This window comes from Drechmeria coniospora, chromosome 01 (assembly GCF_001625195.1).
Source record: "Drechmeria coniospora strain ARSEF 6962 chromosome 01, whole genome shotgun sequence".
Taxonomy (NCBI): domain Eukaryota; kingdom Fungi; phylum Ascomycota; class Sordariomycetes; order Hypocreales; family Ophiocordycipitaceae; genus Drechmeria; species Drechmeria coniospora.
The window spans coordinates 4,983,270-5,007,375 of NC_054389.1; the positions used below are offsets into that span (position 1 = coordinate 4,983,270).

Sequence of the window (24,106 nt, forward strand, 5' to 3'; positions counted from 1 at the left end):
TCTGGGTGCAGTCAAGCCTGCGCGGCTCTGTGCTGTGCCTTACTTGCCGCGAGGTTTCGCTCTGCCGCGTGGGAGGATGGGATAAGGTGTGTTTTGTGTTGTGGAAGCTCCAAACCCACTTGGCAGGGTGGGCGGCTGCTGGAAAGTTTTAGCAGTTAGATTGCGCGGTGTGGTGGAGGAACTATTAATGCGAAAGTGGTCCGAGCTCCCAACATCTGCCCACCCACAGCCTCGCTGACTGCGAAGCAGCGGGCCATTGACCAGAACTCTGAAGACGACTGTCGAACTCGTCTACGTACGGACGACATTGAGCATGGAGCCAGCACTGCGTAAGACGATAGGCAGTTTGTGCGGCCGCTGCTGGTCAGCCTCTTTGCGCAGCCGGGTGCTGAGTTCGCAACATCAAGGGAAGGAAAAAAAGCAACTGATAAAATCGTTTACCGCGGGCCTCCATACTGGGTCGTCGTTCCCTGCCAAAAAGCGGGAGAATTCTTCGAAGGAAGCGAGGGCGAGGAGTTTCCCGTCGAGCACAAGCTCCAAGAACCACTACAGCTCAGGACCAGCGACAACAAGCGTGAGACTGGGCCAAGATGACTTGTTCCACCCCTTCTCCTCCTCGCCCGTTCCCGAGTTTCGGCGTCGAGCGGCGTTCATGAAGCAACACGCATGCTGTCCACACCCGGATCACAAGCCGACGAAGCTGCCGACTATCGCGCCGAAGGATGAGAGCAACGAGATGACGCCTGGGGAGTTGGCACCGAAGCGGGTGGATTTTGAGTGCCCAGACTGTGGCTTCCCGGTCTACTGCAGCAAGGAGCACTGGATGGAACACTACGAGGAGCATCTAAAAGTATGCGACACGCTGCGGCAGATCAACGAGGATGACCACGATCTCCGTTCCGGGCGCGTCTTTCACGAAGCGAATTTGCCGGATCTGCAGCTGGACGAGGCGGCGATCAACATGACGAATTGGGACACGTTCATGTACACTCGAGAGTTTGAGGCGATCAACTCTGACCGCTCCATGAGGCAGATCACACGATTGCTGACGTATCCCGTCACCATCGGCAGCGTGCTGCACGAACTGAGCCCGTATAACATTGGCAAAGGGGGACGGCTTACGTCCGAGGGGCTGAAGAGCTTCAGTGGTAGGTACCAGATGGCGCGATGGTGGCATGGTATCGGGCGATGGTGAATTTTCGGCTAACGTTCGAACGCCAGCTCTGAGGTACAACTTGCATCCACCCAAAGCTGGGCGCGGCGCTGGGGTGAAGCAGCTGCGTCCGGAGCCGCCTCCGGTCAGGCTGTTCATCCTTGGTGCTCGAGCGGAGTCGTCGTTGCCACGATCGGCTTGGGTGCAGCTGGCGCACTTATTCCCCGAGTCGAGGTTGCATCTCATCTTCGTCGGGCCCGAGAGCATGGCCAACCGAGATGACGAATTCCCGTTGCCGGCGCGAACGGCGTCGAATCCCTTTGGCGCCGTCGTGGAGGACCGTGTTTGGTACAAGATGAAGATCAGCACCATTGTCGACTACTACCATACGATCCACAAGACAGGCTACTTTGCGCCCCACGACCCGTATTTTGATTGCTTCGTCCTCTTCCATCCGGGCCTTGGTCACCCGGCGAGCACGCACGAGTGGGAGGAGACGCTGCCGTTGCTGCTGGAGACGAAGGTGCCCATCATCAGCACCGGGTACACGCAATTCGACCTCGAGCGGGACGTTGAGTGGGTGCATAAGAAGTCGAAGGGCGAGTTTGACGTGCTGCTGGAGCCGGGTGAGAATATTTTCCGCAGCCTACGGTGGGATCTGAACGACATGGACCCTCAGGATATCACCTGCGGCAACTGGGGCGTGTGGGCCTTCCGAGGCAAGAGGTACGTGCCATGCCATGTTTTACTTCTTCCGGAACCGATCCGAAGTCTAACGGGAAATACAGATACGAGACGACGACGAAGCCTGAGTGACCACTCAAACAAGACCCGCCGAACGGGCATGGGCTGGTAGATATCGGCTGCAAGGCGACGAGAATCCATCGGACTTAGCCTGTACGTAGTAGGCACCACCTATACTCCTTTGTATTCGGTACCTACCGTACGAAGCGTTGTACATCAAGTCATGCACGCCCCCGACAACGCGTGTGTGAAAGGGTGCAGGAAGTATGTAATTTATTGGCAATATCCACTGAGCAAAAATAGACGCAAGCTTCAACTTCATGATAGGCCTGGTGCGCTGCGTTTGAAAAACATATTGTCCGTAGTCCTTCGAGTATTGGCTAATATGCCGTGACTGCCACGCCCAGTGCACATGCCAATACTCTGCCATGCCATCTGGTCGTGCCGCGAAGCCAGGCTTTGGAGAGTATGGGACCGATTGCAGCTTCGCAGAATTGTGCGTGTCGGGAATATTACACCTACAAGCTCGGAGTACGGAATACAATACGGAGTATTATTACTTGTACTTGCACTTTAGTACCAAGTACGGCGTAGGCGTAGTCTTTGTACTAATTAATGTGCTGTAATTCCTTAGTTCTTGATTATTACTTACTGTACAACCAGGTGTATACATAAGTACAGGTAACTATTAACCAATGTACTCCGTACTGACTTGTCCAAGTACTACCAAAAGTTACTAAAAGTACTTAAGCTCTGGGTAGTAGCTAATTTTAGGGACATACAAACTACAGTACAGTACGGAGTACTGATACCAACTATTATTGTCCTGGCACCACTACGACCCATGACTGACTACACCAACGACGAACGGACGACAACGGTGACAAACGGTGACGACAACAACGATGACAATAACAACGTCAACAATAAAGACAAACAGCGGCAAAAATAAAAAACCAAACGAAAACGACGACGACGACCACCACGGCGCTTTTTGACCCCGCCCGACGGCCATCTTGTTTTCCCTGTGCCATGTTTGCAACGACGCCCGTCCAGTCCATGCAAAACTGGCCATCATGCCTCCCTCCGTCTCTTTCGCCGACACCCCAGCATCGCCTCGAGCCGGCATTCCGCTTCGCAAGAAATTCAACTCTAAAGCCGGCCGTCGCTCGGCCCGTCCGGCCTCGATAGATCCCCTGTCCGACCGCGCCACCCAGGCGCTCATCCGACGGACGCTATGCCCTCAGCGGTCGGCCGACAAGGGCCGCGACTCTCAGATGCCCATCGACAAGCTCCTCCCTCCGCTAACGAGCCGAAATGACGTCAACCTTCAGCTTTATGCCTTCCTAGCCATCATTCTACGAGAGTTTGTCCAGAGCTGGTACAGCAAAGTCACGACAGATGAGACCTTTGTCGGCGAGATACTCCATATCATTGCCCACTGTACTCAAACCTTGGAAGAGAGGTTTCGCAAGCTGGACCTCGAGAGTCTGGCTCTGAATGAGATACCAGAACTCCTCGAGAAGCATGTGACGAGCAAGTTGACCGTTGTCGTAGCCTCCCCGTTGACCTCTTGCTGACTGCTACCCAGCCTATCGAACGGCACACCAGTCGTCGGTGCAACCGCCACTCGAGCTTGATTCCCGGGAGGCATACCACGCCCTCTGGCCACTCCCTTTTCTCTCGCCAGTCCCTCAGCCAGGAGACAGCTTGAAGGCGGCTGAACAGCGCGAGAACGAGGCAATATACCGCCAGCTACTCGTCCAAGCCGTCCTCGCCGTCATACTCCCCACCGCCGAGCTCGAAAACCCGTGCTTGACGGCCCTCGTGGGCCAAATATTTTCCGAGCTCATCCTTGGTAATGCGGTTGGAACCAAAGCAGTCCAGCCGTGGCTCCTCTATGAGGGAATATGTATCCTCGCACGCTTGCGAGATGAAAAAAAGGTCACATCGAAACAGGAAAGCACGCCCGTGACGGGCCAAACGAACCTCAAGATTTCCACAAGGGGTCGTTGGTCTGCACGAGGAATATTCCCAGCAATTGTTCATCTGATATTCGTCTTTCTTTCCTCAATTCGTCTAATGGCTGCCACCATTGCGATGTCGACTTCTTTGCCACCAAGGACGACACCGTCGGAAGAAATCGAGGACCCAAATGGCCCTGCATCAACGACGGCCGATCATGTCACAGCCACACAAAGCAAGGTGCCTGTGTTAGCCTCTCGTGCATGGACCTTCCTCGCCAACCTGATTGAGTTGAGTTCCAGAATGCCCTGGCTCGCCGCCTGTTTCTCGCTGCTGCAGTTGGGAGCTGTCAACGGCCCTGGCCGGATCGCCGCATCAGACAGCAAGCTTGATAGGTAAGCCGTGATCGTCTCCTTTTTCTCTTCCGTATCCCCTCTTCACAAGCCTGCGACGCGTTCTGTGTCCTGGCCTTTCTCAGCACTGGTGTCGGCGAAAGAGAGGCGTCCAACAGGTGCCCGCGTGATGAGCCGCTCATCAAACCGAATCTGCCAGTTCCCCACAACTACCTTCAGACCACTGGCAGCAGTTTCGTTCATTTCGGCTCTTTAAACAAGGACGTGATGGCGAGACGATCTTGTGGTGGAAACTTGAAGTCTTCGCATCGTCCACTCATTCTTCAATCGACCTTGACTTAAAAACCCGCCCTCGGTTTCCATCGAACGAGCTCGGGAGGACAGTCACTCACCATGTCGCCCGTTTGTTTGGATTGACCAGGGAGCCTCAAAACACTCGATAGCAGGTTGCCTCCAGCACAATCATGCAAAGATATTCAGACTTCAACGAGCCGCTCGATCATGTCATCAAGGTGCTCTGAGAACTGGTTATGAGCCTCCACCAGTGGTTTCGCGGCCATCACCCTCTCCATCCTCTCCGAAATCTTCATCTGGTTGACTTGCCATTCGCCTTCACGATTAATTACGCGACTATCGAAAATACCTCCCTCGGCAGTCATGAGTGTGTTGGACAACCCTCGCACGCTTTCGGTATTCCGGCCCTCTGTCAGCAGCTCACTGACGCCACGAAATTTGCAACGACAACATTTTTCATTCAGGGGATCCATGTGAACCGGACTACCTGTCCTTCACTTGCCGCCATGCCGCCCGTGCCGCTCCGGCCACATGTCTCATCACACTCCTCTTTCCCTGCCACAAACGAGTACTGGCTACCTGTCACCCGAACTATTACCGCCGCCTCACCGGAGAGTGAGCCACGTCTGCTATGCTAACCTGCTTTCTCCTCCAGGTTTCTGTCACACCACATCAGATCCCTCTTTTCGCCCACCCTACTCCCCCCCACTCTTCGGACACTCCGAGGCGTTCTATTTCCTAATAACTCCCTGGGCTCGTCGTCCATGCAACCTCCCTCATCCGACGCCGAGCTGCGAGCTCTACGACGCAGGGCTGCTAGAGCGCTTTCGGACCTCCTACCAGGGGGGGTGGCTCGAGTGTACTTTTGTGGCCGCTTGACCGTCCGCCCAGGTGCCTCGGGAGAGGACAATGAACAAATTGTGGACCAGGTAGAGCAGTTATTGATGGTACTGGACGACGAGTATTGTAACAAGCACTTGATGTATAGTGTGCTCGAGCTGGTGCTCGTGAGGCTGATGCCAGAGTTGAGCGACAAGGGCGTTATTGAGCTATGGGAAGAGAGAGCTTAAGCTGATGCACGTGATGCTGCTACCTTGACGAACAAGGCATGCAGAAACAAAAACGTTCGACTTACGAAAGAGCACTGAGCTGACAAGATCTGGTTGTGGATCGTAGACGACTGGGCGCACATACACATTTGAGCGAACACCTCGTGAACGAACTAGCGAGCATCTTCAGCCAAGTCAAAGGCAAGTTTTGGATACTCTGGTATGCTCAAGTCCTGTACTCCGTATAAGATACAGTGGGAGACCCCTCATGCTACGTCCATGGGTGGCATGTAATATAATGCAATACAATATATCCTGGTCATGCATGCACGAAATATGCACTGTCTTTGAAAACTGAGCCTGAACCCTGCCTAACCAATCCAATTACCCCTTCAAATGTCCTTCTGGTACATATACACAAGTCGTGGGAAGCTCTGCCGGAGATGCTTCCGGTTTTGAAACCGTCCGGTTCAGCGCGAGGTCTCATGGTCGAAGCCAGGACACGGTTTATAAATAGATAGAGGAAGGGTATTGACCAAAGCTATGGGCTTGGCCCTTGGAACTGTCGTCGCCGATGTATCTGTTGCCAGATTGTACAGAGTTGCCCCCTCACTTGCAATTACATTTCCGAACCTCGTTCTTCCTCCCATGTACCTGCTAACCAGACCTTGCACTCCCATAGTTCGCCAGCGATGGGGTAGTAGAGCATCGTGCCGCCGATTGTCGGTAGTGACTCGTATGTGAATCACCAATCTCGTTGACCCAAAGGTCCCAAAAGGCCCAATGGCCGCGCACCGTTCTTGTGTTATTGTTCCAAAGCAGCAACGTCCAGATTTCTGCGAGAAAGAAATCCAGAGTGGCTCCCCCGCCTCCCGGGAAAAGCAACACCGAAGAAGGCAAGGCTGCGGCTGTCTGATATCAACATGAATAGTCACACACATCGCACTTCCATGGCTGCTTCAGCAGATGTCAGTATGTCTTCAATCGATGGCTGGGAGCTTTGGCTCTGGTGTATTTGCAATTTCTTGGTCAGCTGTACAACAGCCATGTATTCGCCCTGGTCAAAATGTCCAAGAGATCCCATCCTCCGTATGTAGTTAAGTAGTGTGCTGGCCGCCTGTCGTGCCTCTTCTTGCGTAGGAGATGCGGGCGATGATTCTGCCGGTGAACCTAATACGGGATCAGTGATGCTGGAATTGCTGCTAGTACGTTGGAGAGAAGGTGGAGAGTTTAGCGCTGTGCAGACAATGGGACCCATGCAGTTGTCGATTCCGGGAGAAGGAACCGCAGTAGAGGAAGGTGAAGTGGCAGCAGGCGGGTGCCGGGGTGTTACCGGCTCTTCTGCTACCGGCTGCTCTTGATTAAGAAAGTTGACATCAATGGATGGGAACGTGTGGCTCCTCCTCTCGCGGTGGTGGAAGTGGGAACCATCAGCAACGTGAAGTTGCAAAGAGTTGTCAACGGCAAATGTGTCGCCAGTGGCCGGGTTAGGGGAGAAGTGAAAGGAGGCTGCCGGGCTGACTGTACCGGCCGAGAAGGTTGCACAGCAGTCTCGCATATCGCCAGAGAGCTCATTGTTCGACTGGGACGCCTGGGCGCTGTATGTTAATTCAAACTCAAGAGTTTCCTTGTGGAGATCCTCGTCGCTCCGATCCCCCGACAGGGGCGAGATCGGTTGCGTGGGCGACGCTGGGGCGACGACGCTATGCGTCGCTGACTTGATGAGGGTGGGAAGTGTCGTCGACAGTCTCGCGCTGTCAGGAATGTGTGTTCCCGATGCGCGCCTCAAGGGCCTGCCTAAGCCGACTTTGTGTTTTTGTTTAAACTTTTGGAGCCAGCCGCTGGTCAGAGTGCCCAGCAGACTCTCGTGATATCCGCCAGCTCGGGCATACAACTTGGCTTGTTCCATGATCTCGTCGTCTGTGATGTCCAATCCACGCTTCCGCTGTCTTCGAATATAGCTGCTGAGGGTTCTGTCGAAGTCTGTTTGCCTGGTCTTGCCGCGTTTAAAAGCATTCGCCGCCTCTTGCTCCCGTTTCAGGTGCTGATTCCTGTACCGCAACACCTTGGAGACGGTGCTGGATGGCCATGGCGGTTAGACATGTGCTTGTGGAACGCCTATTCCCAACGGCACGGCACGACTCACCTTCGCTCCACGCCGAACTTTGCACCGATGTCTGCCTGCCTTACACCCGGATTCTCGTCATGGTACTGGCACATGGCTTGTTTCTGCTCCGCGCTCAACGTCTTCCTCGGAATCTTCTCGATTATCTTCAAACTCTTCACCATCTTCAACCCCTCTCCGGATTTACCGTTGGAAGATGTCGCAAGCGGCGCTGTGGACGATAGGGGCACAAATGTCGGGGGTGCACCACCAGAAACGGGTGTCATGGGCATGGACACTGCCGAGTAGCCACCTGCTGAGGTCGTTGGCGTCGGGTTCGTCAGCTGGCTTGGCCACGTCGTTCTCAGAATTGGAAGCTGATGGGGGGCAATGGACGGCGGCGCTGGCTGTATCAGCTGGTGTGGCTGGTGGTGACTCGGATGCGGTGCCATTCCTGGAGGGGGCATTCGTTGGATAGAGTCGGACGGCAAACCGTGAGGCATGAATCCGAACCCGGAATACTCGTTCATAGGACTGTTGGCATATGGACTCTGACTGTATGGGCTAATGGTGACCCAGTTGTCGCTCTCGTAGCCGCTGCTCTGCGCCGATTGGGCGTCATGATCCATGTTCGAAATGTTGTCGCTGCTTGGATTCATTGCTCTGCAGGCCGATTCTAAGTCTCCATTAGAGTGTGAAACGAAGCTGGTCTGTTCCACATGCGAACCTTGTCAGCAAATGAGAACTGGGTCATTGCTGAACGAGCGAGGGATTCTCTCCTGCGGGTTGCCCGTTCTCTGCAGATTCCGCTGCAACGGGGGATGGGATGAGAATGCTGACCAACAGGTAAGATGGGACAAACCTCATAAAAAACAGGGCACGGTCAAAAACTGCATCATCTCTGAGTTTGAAATCCAGGTGCGCGGAATGCAGGATCAGAATTCTGACTTGGGCCGATAGAAACGTCGGTAGTTCTTCTCTTGTGTTGGCTGCTCGGTGCTTCGTAAATCTCTGGAACCAAGGAGACAGAAGACAGTCTCGCAAACAATATGAAGATAGCGTAAAGCTGTGAAATAGAAGACGAAGAAGCATCAAACGGAAACGTCTTACTTGTAATAAGCCAGCGATTGCACCGAAATACCAATGATATCGAAGAAAAGTGTGTGAAGGCTGGAACAGGATGTTTTGAACAGTCTGCGACACTTTGAAGATGGGTTGATGAAGGCTTCTGAAGCAAGAACCCAGATGTTTGCCCCGATTACGATAACTCGTGAAGCTGTCCACAACCGAACGCGCCCTTGCGGTAACTGAGTGAGGAAGGGCACCAGAATGATGGGATGATATTCTGCCATGCACTGTCAGCAAGTAACCGCAAAGTGTGCGCCGAATGGAAGGGATTCCTCGACGGCTCGAGGGTGTCGGTCGTTTGCTCCAGGCCAGAATCGGTCATCCAAGGGCATGGTCACATTTGTACTCATACTCCGTTCCTCGACTGCACTCGTATAAGAGTACGTATATATGTCACACCTGCGGAGAGTATCGGCCAGGGGTTCCAACCAGGGGGGGGGGGGGTGCAAGGAGGGGCGAGTGTGGGAAAGGAGCGGGTAAAAGGGTGTAGGAACGTACAGATATGTGGTTTTTCGTACGGACGAAATACTCATGCCCGTACTCACAACCTGGAGCCTGTGTCCTGTAGCCTTCAGGCAGGTACGAGTACGCTCATGTGCCTGCATCCTCTGCTGTGTGCGTACGAGCTTGCGTGCCAACAAGCAGAATCTCTTGGTGGGTAGCATCGAATATAGAAAATTACATATAGAAAACGCTGGAAAGGGTGTGCAGGTCGAGCCAGGCTGCATGAGAACGGCTGATTGGTCGTTGTCGGGAGAGTGAGGGATGAGGTATGACGAATGCACAACTGGAAAGGGTAGAGCAGATAGGAGGACAAAGGCTGCTGACCTAGGGAGGGAGGAAACCATTCCGTCCACGGCATCAAGAGAACTCCAACAGGAAGAACATCATGCGAGAGCAAAAAGACCGTTTTGGACTTTGCTTAGACCATCGTTTGTTTAACGATTGCTTCTGGATGGCATCTGCCTTGTCAGTCAATGCGGCAAGTGAGTATTCGTCAACGGGCTTTCCTGATCAGGCCAGGGGAAAGAGAGGATTCCGGCAGCACAGCCGTGGTGGCTAGTAGGGGTTGAAGGCCTTGTGTTGCCCGTGATGGTGCTCCGCCCGCCTCGCTCAAGGCTGCGCATCTTCCATCGGAGACGCACATGCATGCATATTCGCGCATCTCGCACTTGGACGTACGTACATTAAGACATCAAGTGCCAGTAAGCCAAGCTGCAAGACGGCCCCTTCCTCCTAGTCTACTTGCATGAGGAAGAACGCATGGACGAACGGACGGACGAGCGGGATATGCCGCGTGGCTTTTTGGTGCAAAGCCAGACCCTAGTCGTCATTGAACGGTAAGCATCACTGCCCGAAGGGCGATATAAGAAGCCTCATACATGTGCGTACTCGAATAAGCGTACCAGTTGTCAGACCAAGTGGTCTGGTTTCTGTTGCCCCCCGTCCCCGAAGGCTCCGAGGTCTCTGAAGCCATACCAATCAGTCGCGTTGACTGCGTCGAGAGGCCGGAGAGGGGTTGGCCTGGCGAGCCAGTGCTGCTGATGAAGGGCTCCGACCCCAGAATTTCTTCCTTCCCTTGGTCAACTCAGCTCAGACGGCCTACAAGCCAAGATGGGGGATTGAGATGATGCCTAATTATGATGCCACCCACCCTTGAGCCGTGGACCGGCCACAATGCACCGGGCACACCCCTTCCTCGACAAGCAGGGGTCCGTACCAGGGGAGTATTGACTCCTAACCTCCTGGGGGTGCGTCTGCACGCGTCCATGCGGGAACAGGCCTGTTCGTACAAGTAAGAGCTAACACGCGTACCATGCGAAGTGGCTGTGTGTGGACTGGGGAAAGATTCCTGCTGGCGAGCGAAGTCATCATCTCGTTTGATGCCATTTGCTGAAGTACTCATCTACTAACGTGCGGTGCCCGAGGGCTGTTGAAGACAGCAGCGGGTTGTTTTGCGTAGTGGCATGAGGGCAAGGCGCCCATCCCATGTTTGGGGAATGCAGAGTCGCTGTGCGGTGCTGCTGGACCAAGAATGTGCGGGTGAGCGTTTTCAATCAAACGTTAGAATGCGTCCTTCGAGCTCATCATCTCGCACGAACTGCCGACGACAGTGAATGCTTGGCGTGGTTGCTCATCCGCATACTCGTACAGGCGGGTAATGCAGTTGACGGCCTGCTGGCCCTCGCCTCACGCAAGTTCGAGCATTCTGATAGATGGACGGAGAGAAGGCAGGATTTCAGATTGGCCAGCGGGAGGTCCTTCCTCATCAACCGGGGACTCCCTGCGATCCATCTCCTCACAAGACGGCAGGGATCGGGGCAGGGATTGGCGCGAAGATTGTAGTCCAACATGATCTTGTGCCGGCCAAAGAACGGCGACGGTCCTTCAGCCTCGTACGGGCCCTCTGCACACTCGTGCACGAATGTGGCGCCCGCGAGCAGTTTTGGACCTTCTGAATGACACTGAGAAAGCGACCGCATGCAGAATGCCTTTTCCCGTCGTTTGCGTGTGAAGAAATTTCATTCTGAATATTCCTTCGTAGGGAGATCTGGCATGATGCCCCGGAGGTGTGCGCTGCAAGGAAGCCGCCGGAGTCATCTCGAGCTCGAAGGCATGTTGACCTTTATCAACCACCGGTCGAGACAATGACACCTGACAGGTGGCAGCCAGCGGAGCAGGTACGGTCCGTCCTTCAACAATAAACGTCCACGACAAGACACGAAGTGCAGGATGGGTACGAGGTTCTTGAGACCGGTGGCGGAGGCGAGGATGCCAATCGCCGTAGCCGTAATCTCCGACCGGTAAGGTGGAGGAAGTAGAGAGGGTTGACTGACGGCTTGCTCAATAGTTGGGCAGCAACAAGCGCCAGTACTTGGACCTGCATAGCATGTGCTTGGATTCTCCGCCCCTCGAGAGCTTGTTGCCCCCAGACTTCCAGGGTCATGGTGGTGAGCGGCAGGAATAGAATGGGAATGGGCAGTGCTCAGTCACCGATCGATCCCAGCGACGCGACGGAAGGGGAGCGTCCAAGCGAAGACAGGCTTCTGCTGGCCGACCAAGGCTCCAGTTGGTTTCTTCCGATGTCTCGCATGGGTTTGTTCTCCAAGCTGACCGAGCTCCTTGGTTATCGATGGAAGCTGATCTCCACAAGGCACCGGTGTGGAGTGGACACTGCCAGGTCATGGTCATGGTCATGGTCATGGATTCTCAATGTCGCAGGCGCGCACGCACATACATGTACAGTGTACGGTGAGCGCATGCATAAGTGTACAAGTATGTGCACGCGTAGCCTTGGGAAAGATTTTCACCGAGGCTTCGAGGCTTCCAAGTGCGGCCGCACCCACGCCGGCGGGTGAGGATGTTGTTAGCATCGCAACAGGCCAGGGGTCGGGCTGAAAGGCGCCCTAGCGAGCGGAAGGAAAGCCGACTCTGCTGCAGCTGGACCAGGTCGCATTTCGGCGGAGATGGGGAACTGTCGGGTAAGTACTTGGGCGAACACGTGCACACGAACAGGTGCTCCATCGCACTCGTTCGTAGGTGGAAGGATGGATAGGTGCATGGGCTCGCAGAGACGGCAGTTGAAAAGGGGGCGGACCGGGAAACGGCCGTCGGTTTGTCGAGCGGGCGTCCAACGAAGGATGTACCCGCCGACGCACGTTCACCTGCGAGACTTTGCTTGCTTTGAGTAGGTGGTGTTGAGCGATGCGGGCATGCTACTTACATGAGTACACATGATATGACCCTGTAGATTCGAGGTGCCTCGAAAGGGGAAGGGTATCTTGTGCGATTGGCCCCTCGGGCCCTGCTTTCAGCATGCGGCAAGCTGCGGCAGCGGGAGCAGGATGCCGGGTCCAGCGTATCGTTGAAGAAAGCCACCGCTGGCTTTGAACCAACGAGCTCGCTTGGGGTTACCTCCCGGGGCCAGGGGGAGCGCCATGGTGGCTGGTCGATGTTTCCTATTCATGTACGGAGTACACATCCCGTGCCATCGTCGGCGCCATGTCTTGCAGGTGAGGGTTGGAGGACTGAATGAGGATGGAAGTGGCCGGCCAGTGCAGGTGGGTAGCAGGAGAGGAGCAGAGAGTGAGTGCAGTGTAAGCCATGGCATGAATTAGGATGTGATGCCTCGAATTTGTGCACGGTGCACGACAGGAGTCGGCCGATGATGACAACCGCAGAGGCTGCCTTGCCTGTCTGTCTGGTTGCCGATCGTAGGTAGGCGATGGATTGGGAAGATGATGGATCAGACGTTGAGCCTGCGTCATGATCGAGGAGTTGGCCGCTCCTGCAACTTGGCGGAGGCGATCTGGTCACGCTTTCCCTGCTTTCCCCGGGGCCTCAGGCGACGACGAAGGCGGTTAATCGTATGACTACATGTACTCCGTACTTGTGTGCAGTATGCTAGAGGTAAGTACCTGCAGCCTGCCCATACGGATTAGCACTGGAGTTGGGGGCAGCAAGGATGACGGTAGCGACGAGGCCGCACCGGCAGATATCTGACTCTGCTGTACACTTGACCTGGGCGCAGCGGCACGAGTGCAAATGTTAGTACCCAGTTCACATTACAAAGCCCGGAAACTTGCCCTCGTGCGTGTACTGCATGCGCGTACATATATACTTGTGCGTAGCGTTGACAGGCTTTCCTAATATGCGCTAATTCATTCGTGGGACTTCCTGGCGAGCTGAGTTGCCAATAGTAGTAGGCGTAGTAGTTGTAGGTACTAGACATAGAGGAACAGGGCAAGTCGAGGACAAGGACATGACCAGTACGGGACAGGAGCCGGACAAGATACAGTAATGACACCCCATAGTCGACGGCTACGTAGCGGCTTCAAGTCTCGGCCTCGCACCCGGACTGTGTTGGTGCTGGTAGTTGCAGATGGTACTGTAGACTTGAAGTAGGCACGGAGTACGAGCTCTGCCTATGCAGGTACTATACGGGACAATCAGGGGCCTCCTACTCCGTACTCTCTTTCCCCTTGGCCGCTAGCCTTGAATTCAACGAAGCAAAAGCATAAACACGCTCGTGGGTGGATCGTTGGGAGCACTGCTCGACCAGACGAGGGTCAGCGGGATGCTGCTTGCGACTTTGGGAGCGACCAATCGTGTGGGTGGGCGTAGGAGCACCGCATGATTGCTAACCTCCCGACTCTGTCCATCATTGGGATAGGTACCTGCTGTACCTATTAGGCACAGTAGCTATTACTAGGTACCTGATAATACTAGGTACCGTAGTTGTTCGTCGACATATCCGTAGGTACATGCCGACAGTGCTTGTAGGTGCTCCGAGAAGGTAGGTAGGTACTGATAGGATGAGGTATGAACTGATTGGAGGTGCGAACTAATATCAGGTATGAACTGATAGGAGGTACGAACTGATAAGAGGCATGAACTGATAGGAGGGAGGTAGGTTCTGATGGCAGGTATTACAAGGTAGGGAAGACCCCTAGTAATTACCGCCTCTGCTCCAAACGAGTCCCTCGTAATATCCATTTGCATAATATACAGCAAGTACGGAGTACAAGCATTAATATATACGCCGTACTCCGCACATGTACCAGTACCACGACGTACCTGCGCCCTCATTTCGTGTCCGAATTCGGAGCCCCTCGCTCCGCCCTCCATCTCCGCCATGGTTTGTCATGTCATCTCATACACAGGCGTCCACCATCCAACACCCACAGTTTCGTCACAATGCCGAGACATTGTCACGTTCCTGTCCCCAAAGACGATTGGATCCCAAAGTCCGCACAGACCGGACAGTCACAGACCGGACAGTCGTCCGCCTCACCCCTCGTCACACGTAACGGCAACGCCGCGATGGCTTCCGACCGCCCCCGTCACACACGTGCACGGCGCTTCTCTCCGCAACGGCAACGGCGAGGGCAAAGGGTGAGTCCTATGCTTTGCTTCCTTCTCTCTCGTGCTTCCGTGATGTGCTGCTCTGTTCTCGCCGTCGCACAGGTGCCATCCCCGATGCCCGAACCGAACCCAACCCACCTCGGGCTCTCGGCCACGCCAAGACGTATCGATGCCGTGTTCCTCCCACGGCCATCGACATCTTCTCCGTCCCTCGAAATCCCTACTTCAATGCGGCCCATCCCCCCAGCCTCCCCAAGGTGGCAGCTGATACGACGCCATCGGACCTTGTGTGATCCACCGCCGCCGGCTTGCCCCTGGCGGCGGCAGGCGACGGGCCTGTGAAAGGCTGGCTCGGTTAATAACAAGTTACCCTCCTGCAACATGAAAACCGAGATGAGGAAAATGTCCCGACCTAGGTGCAGCCAGACAATCGCTTGGATCGCCCAACGGACGGTAGACGGCCGACCGTCCAAAGCCAGTTACCGAGCGGGCCATGCATTCATCTACACTTAATATAGGCCACACATTGTGTACCGGTACGTATGTTCGTGTGTACATGTATGCGTATGCACGCATGGATGGCCGCCCGCATGATGATGCTTTGGATGCCCTGCCCTGGTCTCGTGCGGCCCTGCCCTGGCCACCGTCATGCATGCATCCAGCGCATCCGACGCAGACAGTGTACAACGAACGCGGAGGTGTCATCGTCCTGACTGCTACGTACCGACCATGATGCGGTACCGTGCTCGTCCGGAGCACAGCTCACACACGACGAGCACATGCACGTGCACTTGTACGCGCACTCGGTATCATGAGGATAATACGCGCTCCTACTTGTACATCTGAGATTGCCACAAATGCCCCGTCATGTACCAGTACGAGTACCGAACGCTGTGGCCGCTGATCGTATGACCGACGGATAGGCGACGTCAATGTCGATTGCCCAACCTCATCTTCACCTGCTTTTCGTTGCACGGCCTCGCTCTCCCTGTCTTGGGCTCCGGACCGTCCGTCCGAACGGGCAAGATGGTGGCGCCCCTGCAGGGAGGGTCCTGCTCCTCCAAGCTCACCCCATCACCACGGCGGAACCGGCCACGCAGCGGCTACACTTGCGCACGCAGAGTACGAGCATGCAGACTGTTAACGGTACACGTTGGGGGCACTACCGGCAGGGAACAAATGGTCGTTTAACTTTCTTGCCGCTTCGCGTTCGCGTTCGCCCACGCTGCTCTGTGACTTCCGAACCGTCCCTTCGATGGCTATTTCCATTCCCATCCGCCGGCTCCTACGCATGCCATGCGCAAACGAGCACCATGCCGCATCGAAGTCGTGCTCCAGATCGCCCGTCTCTCCCTCTCCCGACCCTCGAAAGGGACGCCAACACACCGCAAGGCATGACCTGGCCGTAGATCGTCGTCGTTGTTGTCACCCCTTTATGAGGACCAGCTCATTTCTGACCATGTTCGTTTTCTTCCTTCCGACCTTGTCGACCTGCGGACACCATTTTTGCTGAAATGCCGGCATGGGCGCCATGACCTTTGCATGCAACGCCATCCATCTTCCAACCTTGGACGCCATCATCAGCGAGTGGCCGGAAGAGGTAGGACGGCCGGTCGAGTTCATCAGGCGCGCAGCCAACGGTCGGGCTTCGATGCATCCCTACACGGCGCTACCGTGGACTGGAGGTAAACTATTACGGCCCGGCCCCACCCCCTTCGACCGGCGGCTGAGCCAGCCTCCGAGAGCGTCCCCCTTTCCATCCCCCTCCCCCGCCATGATTACGTCGGGTCTGTTCATCGTTTGACAATGGTCACTGCTCGTGGTTAGCCTTGTCCTCGTTGTCTTGCTTCCGCACCGTTGGGCTGAAATGAGGGGACTGGCTGCCAAGGAGGAGCAGGGGGCGAGGAGAGGGCATCCAGCCGTTGCGGCCATCAAGTCCATGTGCCGATGGCAGCGAGAACCCTGGTTCGTGCTGCCGTCCCCGCCGGTTGCACAGCCTCACCCACTCGCTCGGCGCTTGCGGAGGGCTTGCGGAGGTACTCACCCACGTCCTCGTCCTCCAGCTCGTGTCCCAAACCGACTCGTTGAGGCTGATGCTTGACCGACTTGCCGTACACGATGGCCGTCTTGAACTGCTCCACAATGGTCCGGTGGATGGCGTTGCACTGGATGAGAAGTGTCCCGGTCAGTCGGAGATGCCATGTCCATGTCGGAGAGTGGGGGTGGGGGAAGGACGAACGAAATCTTCGACGGTGCACCTCGTGGCCCGAAGCACGACGGGTGATGAATAGTCGGGCTGCTTGCCCTTGGGCTTTGTGTAGACGCGCTTCAAGCTGAGCTTGTCCCACATGCACTCCATGAGCTCGTCAATGTTCCAGCCGTGCTCGGAGCTGATGGGGACGGCGTTGGGGATGCGATACAGGAGATCCAGCTCCTCGATGCTGATGGAGTCGATCTTGTTGAGGCAGTACACGACGGGGATGTAGCTGGGAGCGCGTGGAAGGCGTTAGCGGCAAACGGTGCTCCGGCCTGCGCGTCCACCCCGCGGCGTCCATGCTCACCTGCGGCTCTTGGCTTCCAGGATATCGATCAGGTCGTCGACGGTGGCATCGCAGCGTATCGTGATGTCGGCCGAGTTGATGCGGTACTCGCTCATGACGGCCTTGATCTCATCGTTGTCGATGTGCGTCAGAGGCACCGTGTTCGTGATGTTGAGTCCACCCTTGTCCTTCTTCTTGAACGTGATGTTGGGCGGCTCCTTGTTGATGCGGATGCCGAATCCCTCCAGTTCCGACTCGATGACTCTCTTATCCGTCAGGGGCTTGTTCACGTCGAGGACGATGAAGATGAGATGACACGTCTTCGCGACGGCAATGACCTGCCGACCTCGACCCCGGCCATCCTTGGCACCCTCGATGATTCCTGGCAAGTCGATGACCTGAAGAGGAGCGCCTGGAGACGCGCCAAGGCCTGCATCAGCATGCCGTCCGTCGTCGTCGTCGTCGTCGCGTGCCACCCATCGAGCTTTACGACTCACCGTTGTATATGAGCTGTCCTGGTACGCTCGTCAAGGTCGTAAACTCGTACGCCGCCGCCTCGGAATGCTGCCCGGTCAACCGACTCATCAACGTGCTCTTGCCAACCGACGGAAAGCCGATGAAGCCGATGCTGGCGACGCCGGTCCTCGCCACGTCAAAACCAGCACCGCCGCCGCCGCCGCCGCTGCTGGGCGTCAGCAGCTCGCGCTTCAGCTTGGCCAGCTTGGCCTTGAGCTGACCCAGGTGGTAGGAGGTGGCCTTGTTCTTTTGCGTCTTGGCCATCTGCGATCCACCCTCGCTGTTAGAAACTCGGTCGCGGAAGAAGCGTCGTCCGAACGGGAGGGGGGTCGTCTCGGCTTCTTCGTGGTACGCACCTCCTCCTCGATTGCTTTGATCTGCCGAATCGCCATTGTCAGCCTCGACTCTTTCTCGCTCGTGCCGACACCGCCGTGGACGGGTATCGGGGCAGCATACCTTTTCCACCGTTGTCGACATGGTGCCGGCTCGACAGATCCCTCTGTCCGGGTCCTTGCTAGTGTATCCGTGTCAAGCGTCCCGTTGGAAGTCCTGCAGTGCCGTCCTGCTCGTCGCGGGTGCGATTGATGGTGTTGAGAAATCGAAAGTGATCGATTCTGGCAGTAATCGGTGGGATGGCCTGGTGGGGTAATTTTTTTGGGATTTAGTCCGTCCCTCCCCCCCATTCTCCGTACCGTTCTCAGTACTTACAGTATTACTGTACTTGTACTTATGTTAGGTGTTTACGTGTCTGTACCTAGGTAAGTAATTACTTACAGTACATACAGCACTGCAGGTAATACGGAGTCCTTGTAATACTTGTAAGTACTGTACTTACGGAGTACTCCGTACTTTACGGAGTACTGTCTGTAGCTTTAATAGTGCTCCGAAATACTGCTAACAACTGGTACTTCTGACTGCTAGATGACCATGAATGAATGATACAGCATCACACTATAGTATGAACGAGCGAGTCTCACCCACAACAATATCCCCGTTCCCATCCACCACCACCACCACCACCACCGAAGACGAGAATGGAGGCGCGTGCAAGCCTCGTATCGTAAAGCATGTATTCAATATACTCGCTAAGGAACACAATCACGCTTCTTGTCTATCCGGGACTGCCTACAACCAACAGGTATCTCGACAAAATTCAAGACACCAGACGCCCCAACGCAGCTTCGTTTGTTTCTCCAGCTTGCCGCGAGCAGGAGTGTCGGCCAGTGACTTCGTTCGTTTGTCCATTGCAATGCAAAGCAAAAAATCCAAAAAAGAGCTCTGCAAAGAATCGCACTCCGTTATGCCATCATTGAAATGCTTCGTTCCCACTGACATGCATGCAACGCTTCCGTCAACCACCACTCCCCATCAACGCCAACTGTCCTGTTCCCGACCGCGCCCTCGTGGCGAGCACACCGGGTCGGTCTGATATAGGAAACCCCGTGCGATACTCGAACAGCCAATTATCATGCTGAATCCATGTTTCACTGGTTTTGAACACCGTTCGCCGTCGACTCACCCGCCGCATCAACGCCGTTAACATGCTCGTGTGCGGTGGAATGGCTGGTCGTTCCGTTTACGAGGGCAGCCTCCGGAGCGGCCGTCGTCTGACTCGCAGGAGATGACAAAAGGCCATTCGGCACCGACGCAGGAGTCTGCTGCTCCTCGAGCAAGTGTTGCAGACCCTGCTCCTTGCATAGGCGTTCGTAGTCCGGGTCGTCTCGCGAGACGCGAACCAATCCCCGTCTCGGCACGCGATTCTCCGGAAACGGCGTCCTGCTGATCTGGTACCCACTGGCAATGTCCTCCCCGACGAAGACGCCGTTGACAAAGTACTGGTTGCGCGGCGCGTGACCGTGGTACTTGGCCGCCCCGGGATCCTTCTTCCACTTCGACTTGGTCACGGTCCACTTGGCAGCATCCGCTTCGCTTTCGAACAGCTCTCGATACTCGACCGCAACTTTGATGTTCAGAAGGTGCGGAACGTTGGGTATCGTGTATAGGAGATCGGACACCTGCGAGTGTGTGTCAGTAGAGTGCGAACAACGCCGGCGCAGGGAATGGGACGATCGCCCGAAGCATACCTTCACGAAGAACATGTCCAAGGCAAGAAACCTCTCCCACGCCGCCTTCCTGAGCAGATCTAGTTCCAGCGTGCGCAGGCTTGACGGCTTACGTCCGTCGTAGTACCCGGGAAGCTGTTGTCCAAGATCCCACCACTTGTGTTCGATCAGCGCGTAGCGAATACCCTCGGTTCCCCAAACGGTCAATTTAGCCAGCTTGCTCGCCGGCGTCCGTGACCACCCGGTATCTAGGCACCCCAAGTTAGCTCGGTTTCGGTTTAGAGACACCACAGCGCCGCTTACATCTCGAGAGGTTCAGATCTTTCTCGCCCAGCAGCAGCGCGACGTCCGTGTTGAGAACCCACTGTTCGCGACCGACCTCGGTCCCAGTCGTCTCCGGGTGGATTGTGTCGTAGCGGCAGCCGAGCAAGCGGGCGAACCTCTGGGCGACGGCGGGAAGCTTGGGATTCGGACACGTATCCAACCATCGCAGCAGTGGTGGAAGCTTGTCCAGCCGGCATCGCTCCTGTTCCTCGTGGAGTCGCCTCTGTTCCGCCTCTCGAGCAGCTCGTTTCCGTTCCAGCTCTTCCCGGTGAAGACGTTCTCGCCGTTCCCGTTCCCTGCTTTCCTCCTCCTCGCGCTGCTTCCGAGCCGCTTCGGCGACCTCGCGTTCGAGCTGCTCCCTGCGCAGCTGCTCCTCTTGCTCGCGTCGTTTCTGCTCCTCCGCTTCCTTCTTCCGCCTCCTCTCCTCCTCGAGCCGTAGCCTTGCCTCCTCGCGTCGTCGCGCAGCAATCTCGGCCTCTCGACGCTCGCGGTCTGCCTGCTCTTGTCGCTTGCGCGCCTCTTCTTCTTCGCGCTTCCTCTTTTCCGCCTCCGCCTTGCGAGCCTGCTCCTCCTCCGCCTTCCTCCGTGACTCTTCGGCGTCGCGCTTCTTCTTTTCCTCCGCCTGGATCCGTTTGCGCTCGTCTTCCTTGGCCACCTCGGTGACGCGAATCTCCTCCATCTCCTTCTTCTTCACCTGCTCGTCCTGGACCTTTCTGGAGCTGGAGGCGTCGGGAACAACGGGAACTTGGGCTTGTACCATATCAAGCATGTGGACGTCGGCATCTTCGGACTTGACCTTGATCGACTTGCCGGTTCCGGCCTTTGCGCCGGCGGGATGCTGGGGGTCCCGCCGGTCCCTCCCTTCCTCGCGGTCCTTTCTGGAGAGCTTCGCAGAAGGGTCGCGTGGCAGGCTGGATTTATGTTGACGGCCGTCTGCCGAGGAAGGCTGTTTCAGGGACTTGTCCGTGCTCTCCACGTCAAGCCGTCGCCGCTTGACCGGTAATTCGCCGTGATCCTTGTCGGCATCGTTCGACCTCTCGGGCGTCATGCTGGCTCGGTGCCTCTTGGTTGCACCCTCGCCAGGTCCATGCTCTCGGAGCTCGTCTCGTTTCAGCGCCTTGGCCCTGCCGTGATACTTTTCCGACGACTTGCTCTTGTCGGCCGCGTCGTCGCTTCGTGGCTCGTTCGGGCTCGATGGATCCTTGAAGGCGCGCTTCTGCTTGTCGCGTTCTCGGCTCAGCTCGCCCTTGGAGACGAGCTTCCTTCGAGGCTTGGCAGCTTCTCCCTCGGACGACAGGGCCGTGAGATCCGACTCGGCGCGCACGGCCTTGGGCTTGTGAGGCCTTGCCGGTGAGACTTCTCGGTCGGAGACGTTTGCCGCGTCTTTCCTGACACGTTCGACGACACGCTTTGGATGATCATCCTCGCCACGATTTGCGAGCGAATTGGACCTCTTCTTTTCACGGGGACTCGTCAGCTTGGAAGCGGAGGCGAGCTTCTTCTTAGGGTCGACTTCGAGGGTTGGGCTCGAGTGGTTTCGCTTCAGAGGCCGGGAGACGTCTTTGCCGTCGTCTCGCCGTGACTCTCGTTCCCTTTCGCGCTCAAGCCGTCCTCCGGGAGATTTAAGCTTCAGGGTGTCCCGATGCGAGCGCTTATACTCGTCATAGGCATTCTTCAACTTCTGCTCCTCCTCGTGGCCATTCGGGCCTCCTCGACGCCGCGCAATCTCGTAGTAGGTCTCGCCCTTGAACCGGCGAGTCGGGTCGAAGCCTTGCTGCTCCAACAGGAGTTCGATGACTTTGATGTTCTCCTGGCCGATGGCGGCGAGCATCGGCGTCGCCAGCTCGGGCGTAAGTGACGGAACCGGGCTGGGGTCGGCGTTGGCGTTGCCGAGGCCGAGCAGCAGCTGCAGGACGAGATCGTGGCCGCCTCGGGCGGCGGCCACCATGGTTTCCGGATCATCAAACTTTTCCTTCACTTGCAATATGCGCGCGACGGTTTCCTCATCGCCGCGCCCGGCCGCTTGGCGCAACGTCTTGTCGTCCAAGGGCATGTAGAGCAAGTCGTTCCTCGTCTTGGTGGAGCGAACGGTGCCGGCCCTGCGGCCGGTCGAGAGTGCCGCGGTGCCGGTCGGGGAGCGGCGAGGACTGTCGGGAGCATGTGCGTCCAAGTTGTCGTGATGCGAGTTGCGGTCCTCCGAGGTTCGGCCCCGTCGATCTCCGGCACGTTTTCGGGCCTCGAGAAGCACGGTACGGATTTCATTGGCATTTTCCGTCTCATCCGTGACACGATCCAGCGGCTCCTCGCCGTTGACGTTCGCCTTGCGAGGGTTCACGCCAGCGGCCAAAAGAAGGTTGATGACGCCGAGGTGGCCGTTGTCGACGGCATCCAGCAACGGAGTGTCTTTGTCGTAGTTGACACAGTCGAGGTTGCAGCCAGCATCGATCAACAGCTTCACAATATCCTCGCAGCCATTAATGGCGGCGATCTGGAGCGGCGTGTTGCCGGCGTAATCTGCGACGTTCAAATCCTCGGGCCGCTCATGGAGTCGCTTCTTCGCGTTGTCGTACTCGGCACGCGCACAGGCGCGCGCCAAGAGGGTCTGGCCGTGAGCGTCGAGATGTTTCTTGTGGGGTGCCATCTTGGCCGGGGAGATGGCCGAATCGGCTGCCGTCGAAGTGGCAAGGTTGCGCAGCTTCGAGGTGCGCGGTTGCAGGGACTCGCTGTCGGAGGAGTCGGAGTGATAGCTCACGGACTGGAGAGGTGGAGGCAGCTGCTTCTTCTTGTGATAGATGCTATTTGATGAATTCGGGGGCAGGTGTGTTGAAGTGCTCCGTCGACGGTGTCGGTTTTGGGGCGAAATCGACCTCGCACGGGAGTCCGGCGGGGCCTTCAAGGGTGTCTTGGATGGGCGCCTGCCGTCGACGTCCAGGCCAGCGCTGGTGGTGCGTTGACGGCTGGGCTTGCGAGCATCCGCCTCGTCATCGGATTCCGTCTTGGGGGCTTTTCGTTTGTGGGGCAGAGGTCGCTCGCCGGGCTTGAGTTTGTCGCGTAGGAATGATTTTGACGATGCCTTGTGTGATGAATGTTGATCGGAGTCGGAAAGAGAAGAGAGGCCGACATCAGAGCGATGCCTGCGATGAACCTGCTGCTGTCGTTGCGGCGGCTCCTGCTGCTCCTGCCGCTCCTGCCGCTCCTGCCGCTCCTGTCGGTGATGGTTTTGATGAGGTGTTTGAGAGGGCGAGGCGGGTGCAGAGCTCAGAGAGGCCGAAGCGGCACCGGCGTCCTTGCCGCGAGGACGACGGTCCTTTTCCAGCGCAGCCGAGCCCGAAGCGGAGAGGCGATGTTGCTGCTGCTGCTGCTGCTGCTGCTTCTTCTTATTCACGTTCAGGTTGCTGCCAGGGGCGCCGGCGGAGACTGGGGCCTTGGCGTCGCCTTCGTTGCTGCCGTTGCTCGGGTCGGCATCGTCGCTGATGGGTATTTGGCTGGGTTTGCGGCGCTTGCCGGCCTCGGCGTCGCTCTCACTCTTATCCTCCTGGCGAACCTTGCGGGCCTTGGAGGGAGAGCGGGCATGTTTACCAGGCAGGACGATGGTCTCGGCGTCCGAGTCGCGGTCGTCGGCATGGTCGTCGGGATGCGATGTCGGCGAGCCATCATGGGCGGAAGGCGAGGCGGCCGCATTGTAACTTGCAGACTTCGGCCACGGGGCCTTCAGGTGGGTCGGCGAGGATGCCTTCTGGTCCGGCCCAGAGCTTCGCCGCTGCCGAGGGGAAGGAGCGCCAGCAGGCCTCGTCTGGGTCGACTCGGCAGCATTCTGCGCATCCATGTCATTTATCTGCGAGAGGAGCAAGCGACTACCACCATCCTGGAGATGGGAGACCGAAGGGGATTGGGGGCGGGGGGATGGGGGACACGTTGCTCTGGTCGAGGGCGACGAGGAGGGCGCCGACGGGCGGGGGCCGGCGGGAGGTTGAGTAGTTGTGCAGGTGAAGCGAGGATCAGAGGCGA

General features: G+C 56.7%; 7 protein-coding genes across 7 annotated transcripts; 4 read left to right on the forward strand and 3 right to left on the reverse strand.

Annotated features, from left to right (window-relative positions):
• Positions 1-313: 313 nt before the first annotated feature.
• DCS_01236 (mRNA processing protein) lies at positions 314-1,969 on the forward strand (the record flags this gene model as incomplete). Its single annotated transcript, XM_040798571.1, has 3 exons — positions 314-1,148; positions 1,222-1,879; positions 1,942-1,969. 3 exons carry the CDS (start codon positions 314-316, stop codon positions 1,967-1,969), a joined length of 1,521 nt encoding a protein of 506 aa, XP_040659454.1.
• Positions 1,970-2,973: 1,004 nt separating this feature from the next.
• Positions 2,974-5,579, forward strand: DCS_01237 (uncharacterized protein; the record flags this gene model as incomplete). Its single annotated transcript, XM_040798572.1, has 3 exons — positions 2,974-3,450; positions 3,509-4,257; positions 5,165-5,579. 3 exons carry the CDS (start codon positions 2,974-2,976, stop codon positions 5,577-5,579), a joined length of 1,641 nt encoding a protein of 546 aa, XP_040659455.1.
• A 910-nt stretch (positions 5,580-6,489) lies between these two features.
• On the reverse strand, positions 6,490-8,321 carry DCS_01238 (CenpB-DNA-bind-domain-containing protein; the record flags this gene model as incomplete). Its single annotated transcript, XM_040798573.1, has 2 exons — positions 6,490-7,636; positions 7,705-8,321. 2 exons carry the CDS (start codon positions 8,319-8,321, stop codon positions 6,490-6,492), a joined length of 1,764 nt encoding a protein of 587 aa, XP_040659456.1.
• A 3,117-nt stretch (positions 8,322-11,438) lies between these two features.
• DCS_01239 (uncharacterized protein) lies at positions 11,439-11,758 on the forward strand (the record flags this gene model as incomplete). Its single annotated transcript, XM_040798574.1, has 3 exons — positions 11,439-11,471; positions 11,523-11,594; positions 11,642-11,758. 3 exons carry the CDS (start codon positions 11,439-11,441, stop codon positions 11,756-11,758), a joined length of 222 nt encoding a protein of 73 aa, XP_040659457.1.
• A 2,729-nt stretch (positions 11,759-14,487) lies between these two features.
• DCS_01240 (uncharacterized protein) lies at positions 14,488-14,948 on the forward strand (the record flags this gene model as incomplete). The annotated part of the gene is made up of 2 exons (XM_040798575.1): positions 14,488-14,596; positions 14,758-14,948. 2 exons carry the CDS (start codon positions 14,488-14,490, stop codon positions 14,946-14,948), a joined length of 300 nt encoding a protein of 99 aa, XP_040659458.1.
• A 1,638-nt stretch (positions 14,949-16,586) lies between these two features.
• On the reverse strand, positions 16,587-18,188 carry DCS_01241 (developmentally regulated GTP-binding protein 1; the record flags this gene model as incomplete). The annotated part of the gene is made up of 4 exons (XM_040798576.1): positions 16,587-16,820; positions 16,895-17,141; positions 17,217-17,625; positions 17,693-18,188. The coding sequence occupies 4 exons, from the start codon at positions 18,186-18,188 to the stop codon at positions 16,587-16,589; spliced, it is 1,386 nt and encodes a 461-aa protein (XP_040659459.1).
• Positions 18,189-19,195: 1,007 nt separating this feature from the next.
• DCS_01242 (uncharacterized protein) lies at positions 19,196-23,924 on the reverse strand (the record flags this gene model as incomplete). Its single annotated transcript, XM_040798577.1, has 3 exons — positions 19,196-19,726; positions 19,796-20,022; positions 20,078-23,924. 3 exons carry the CDS (start codon positions 23,922-23,924, stop codon positions 19,196-19,198), a joined length of 4,605 nt encoding a protein of 1,534 aa, XP_040659460.1.
• Positions 23,925-24,106: the final 182 nt, after the last annotated feature.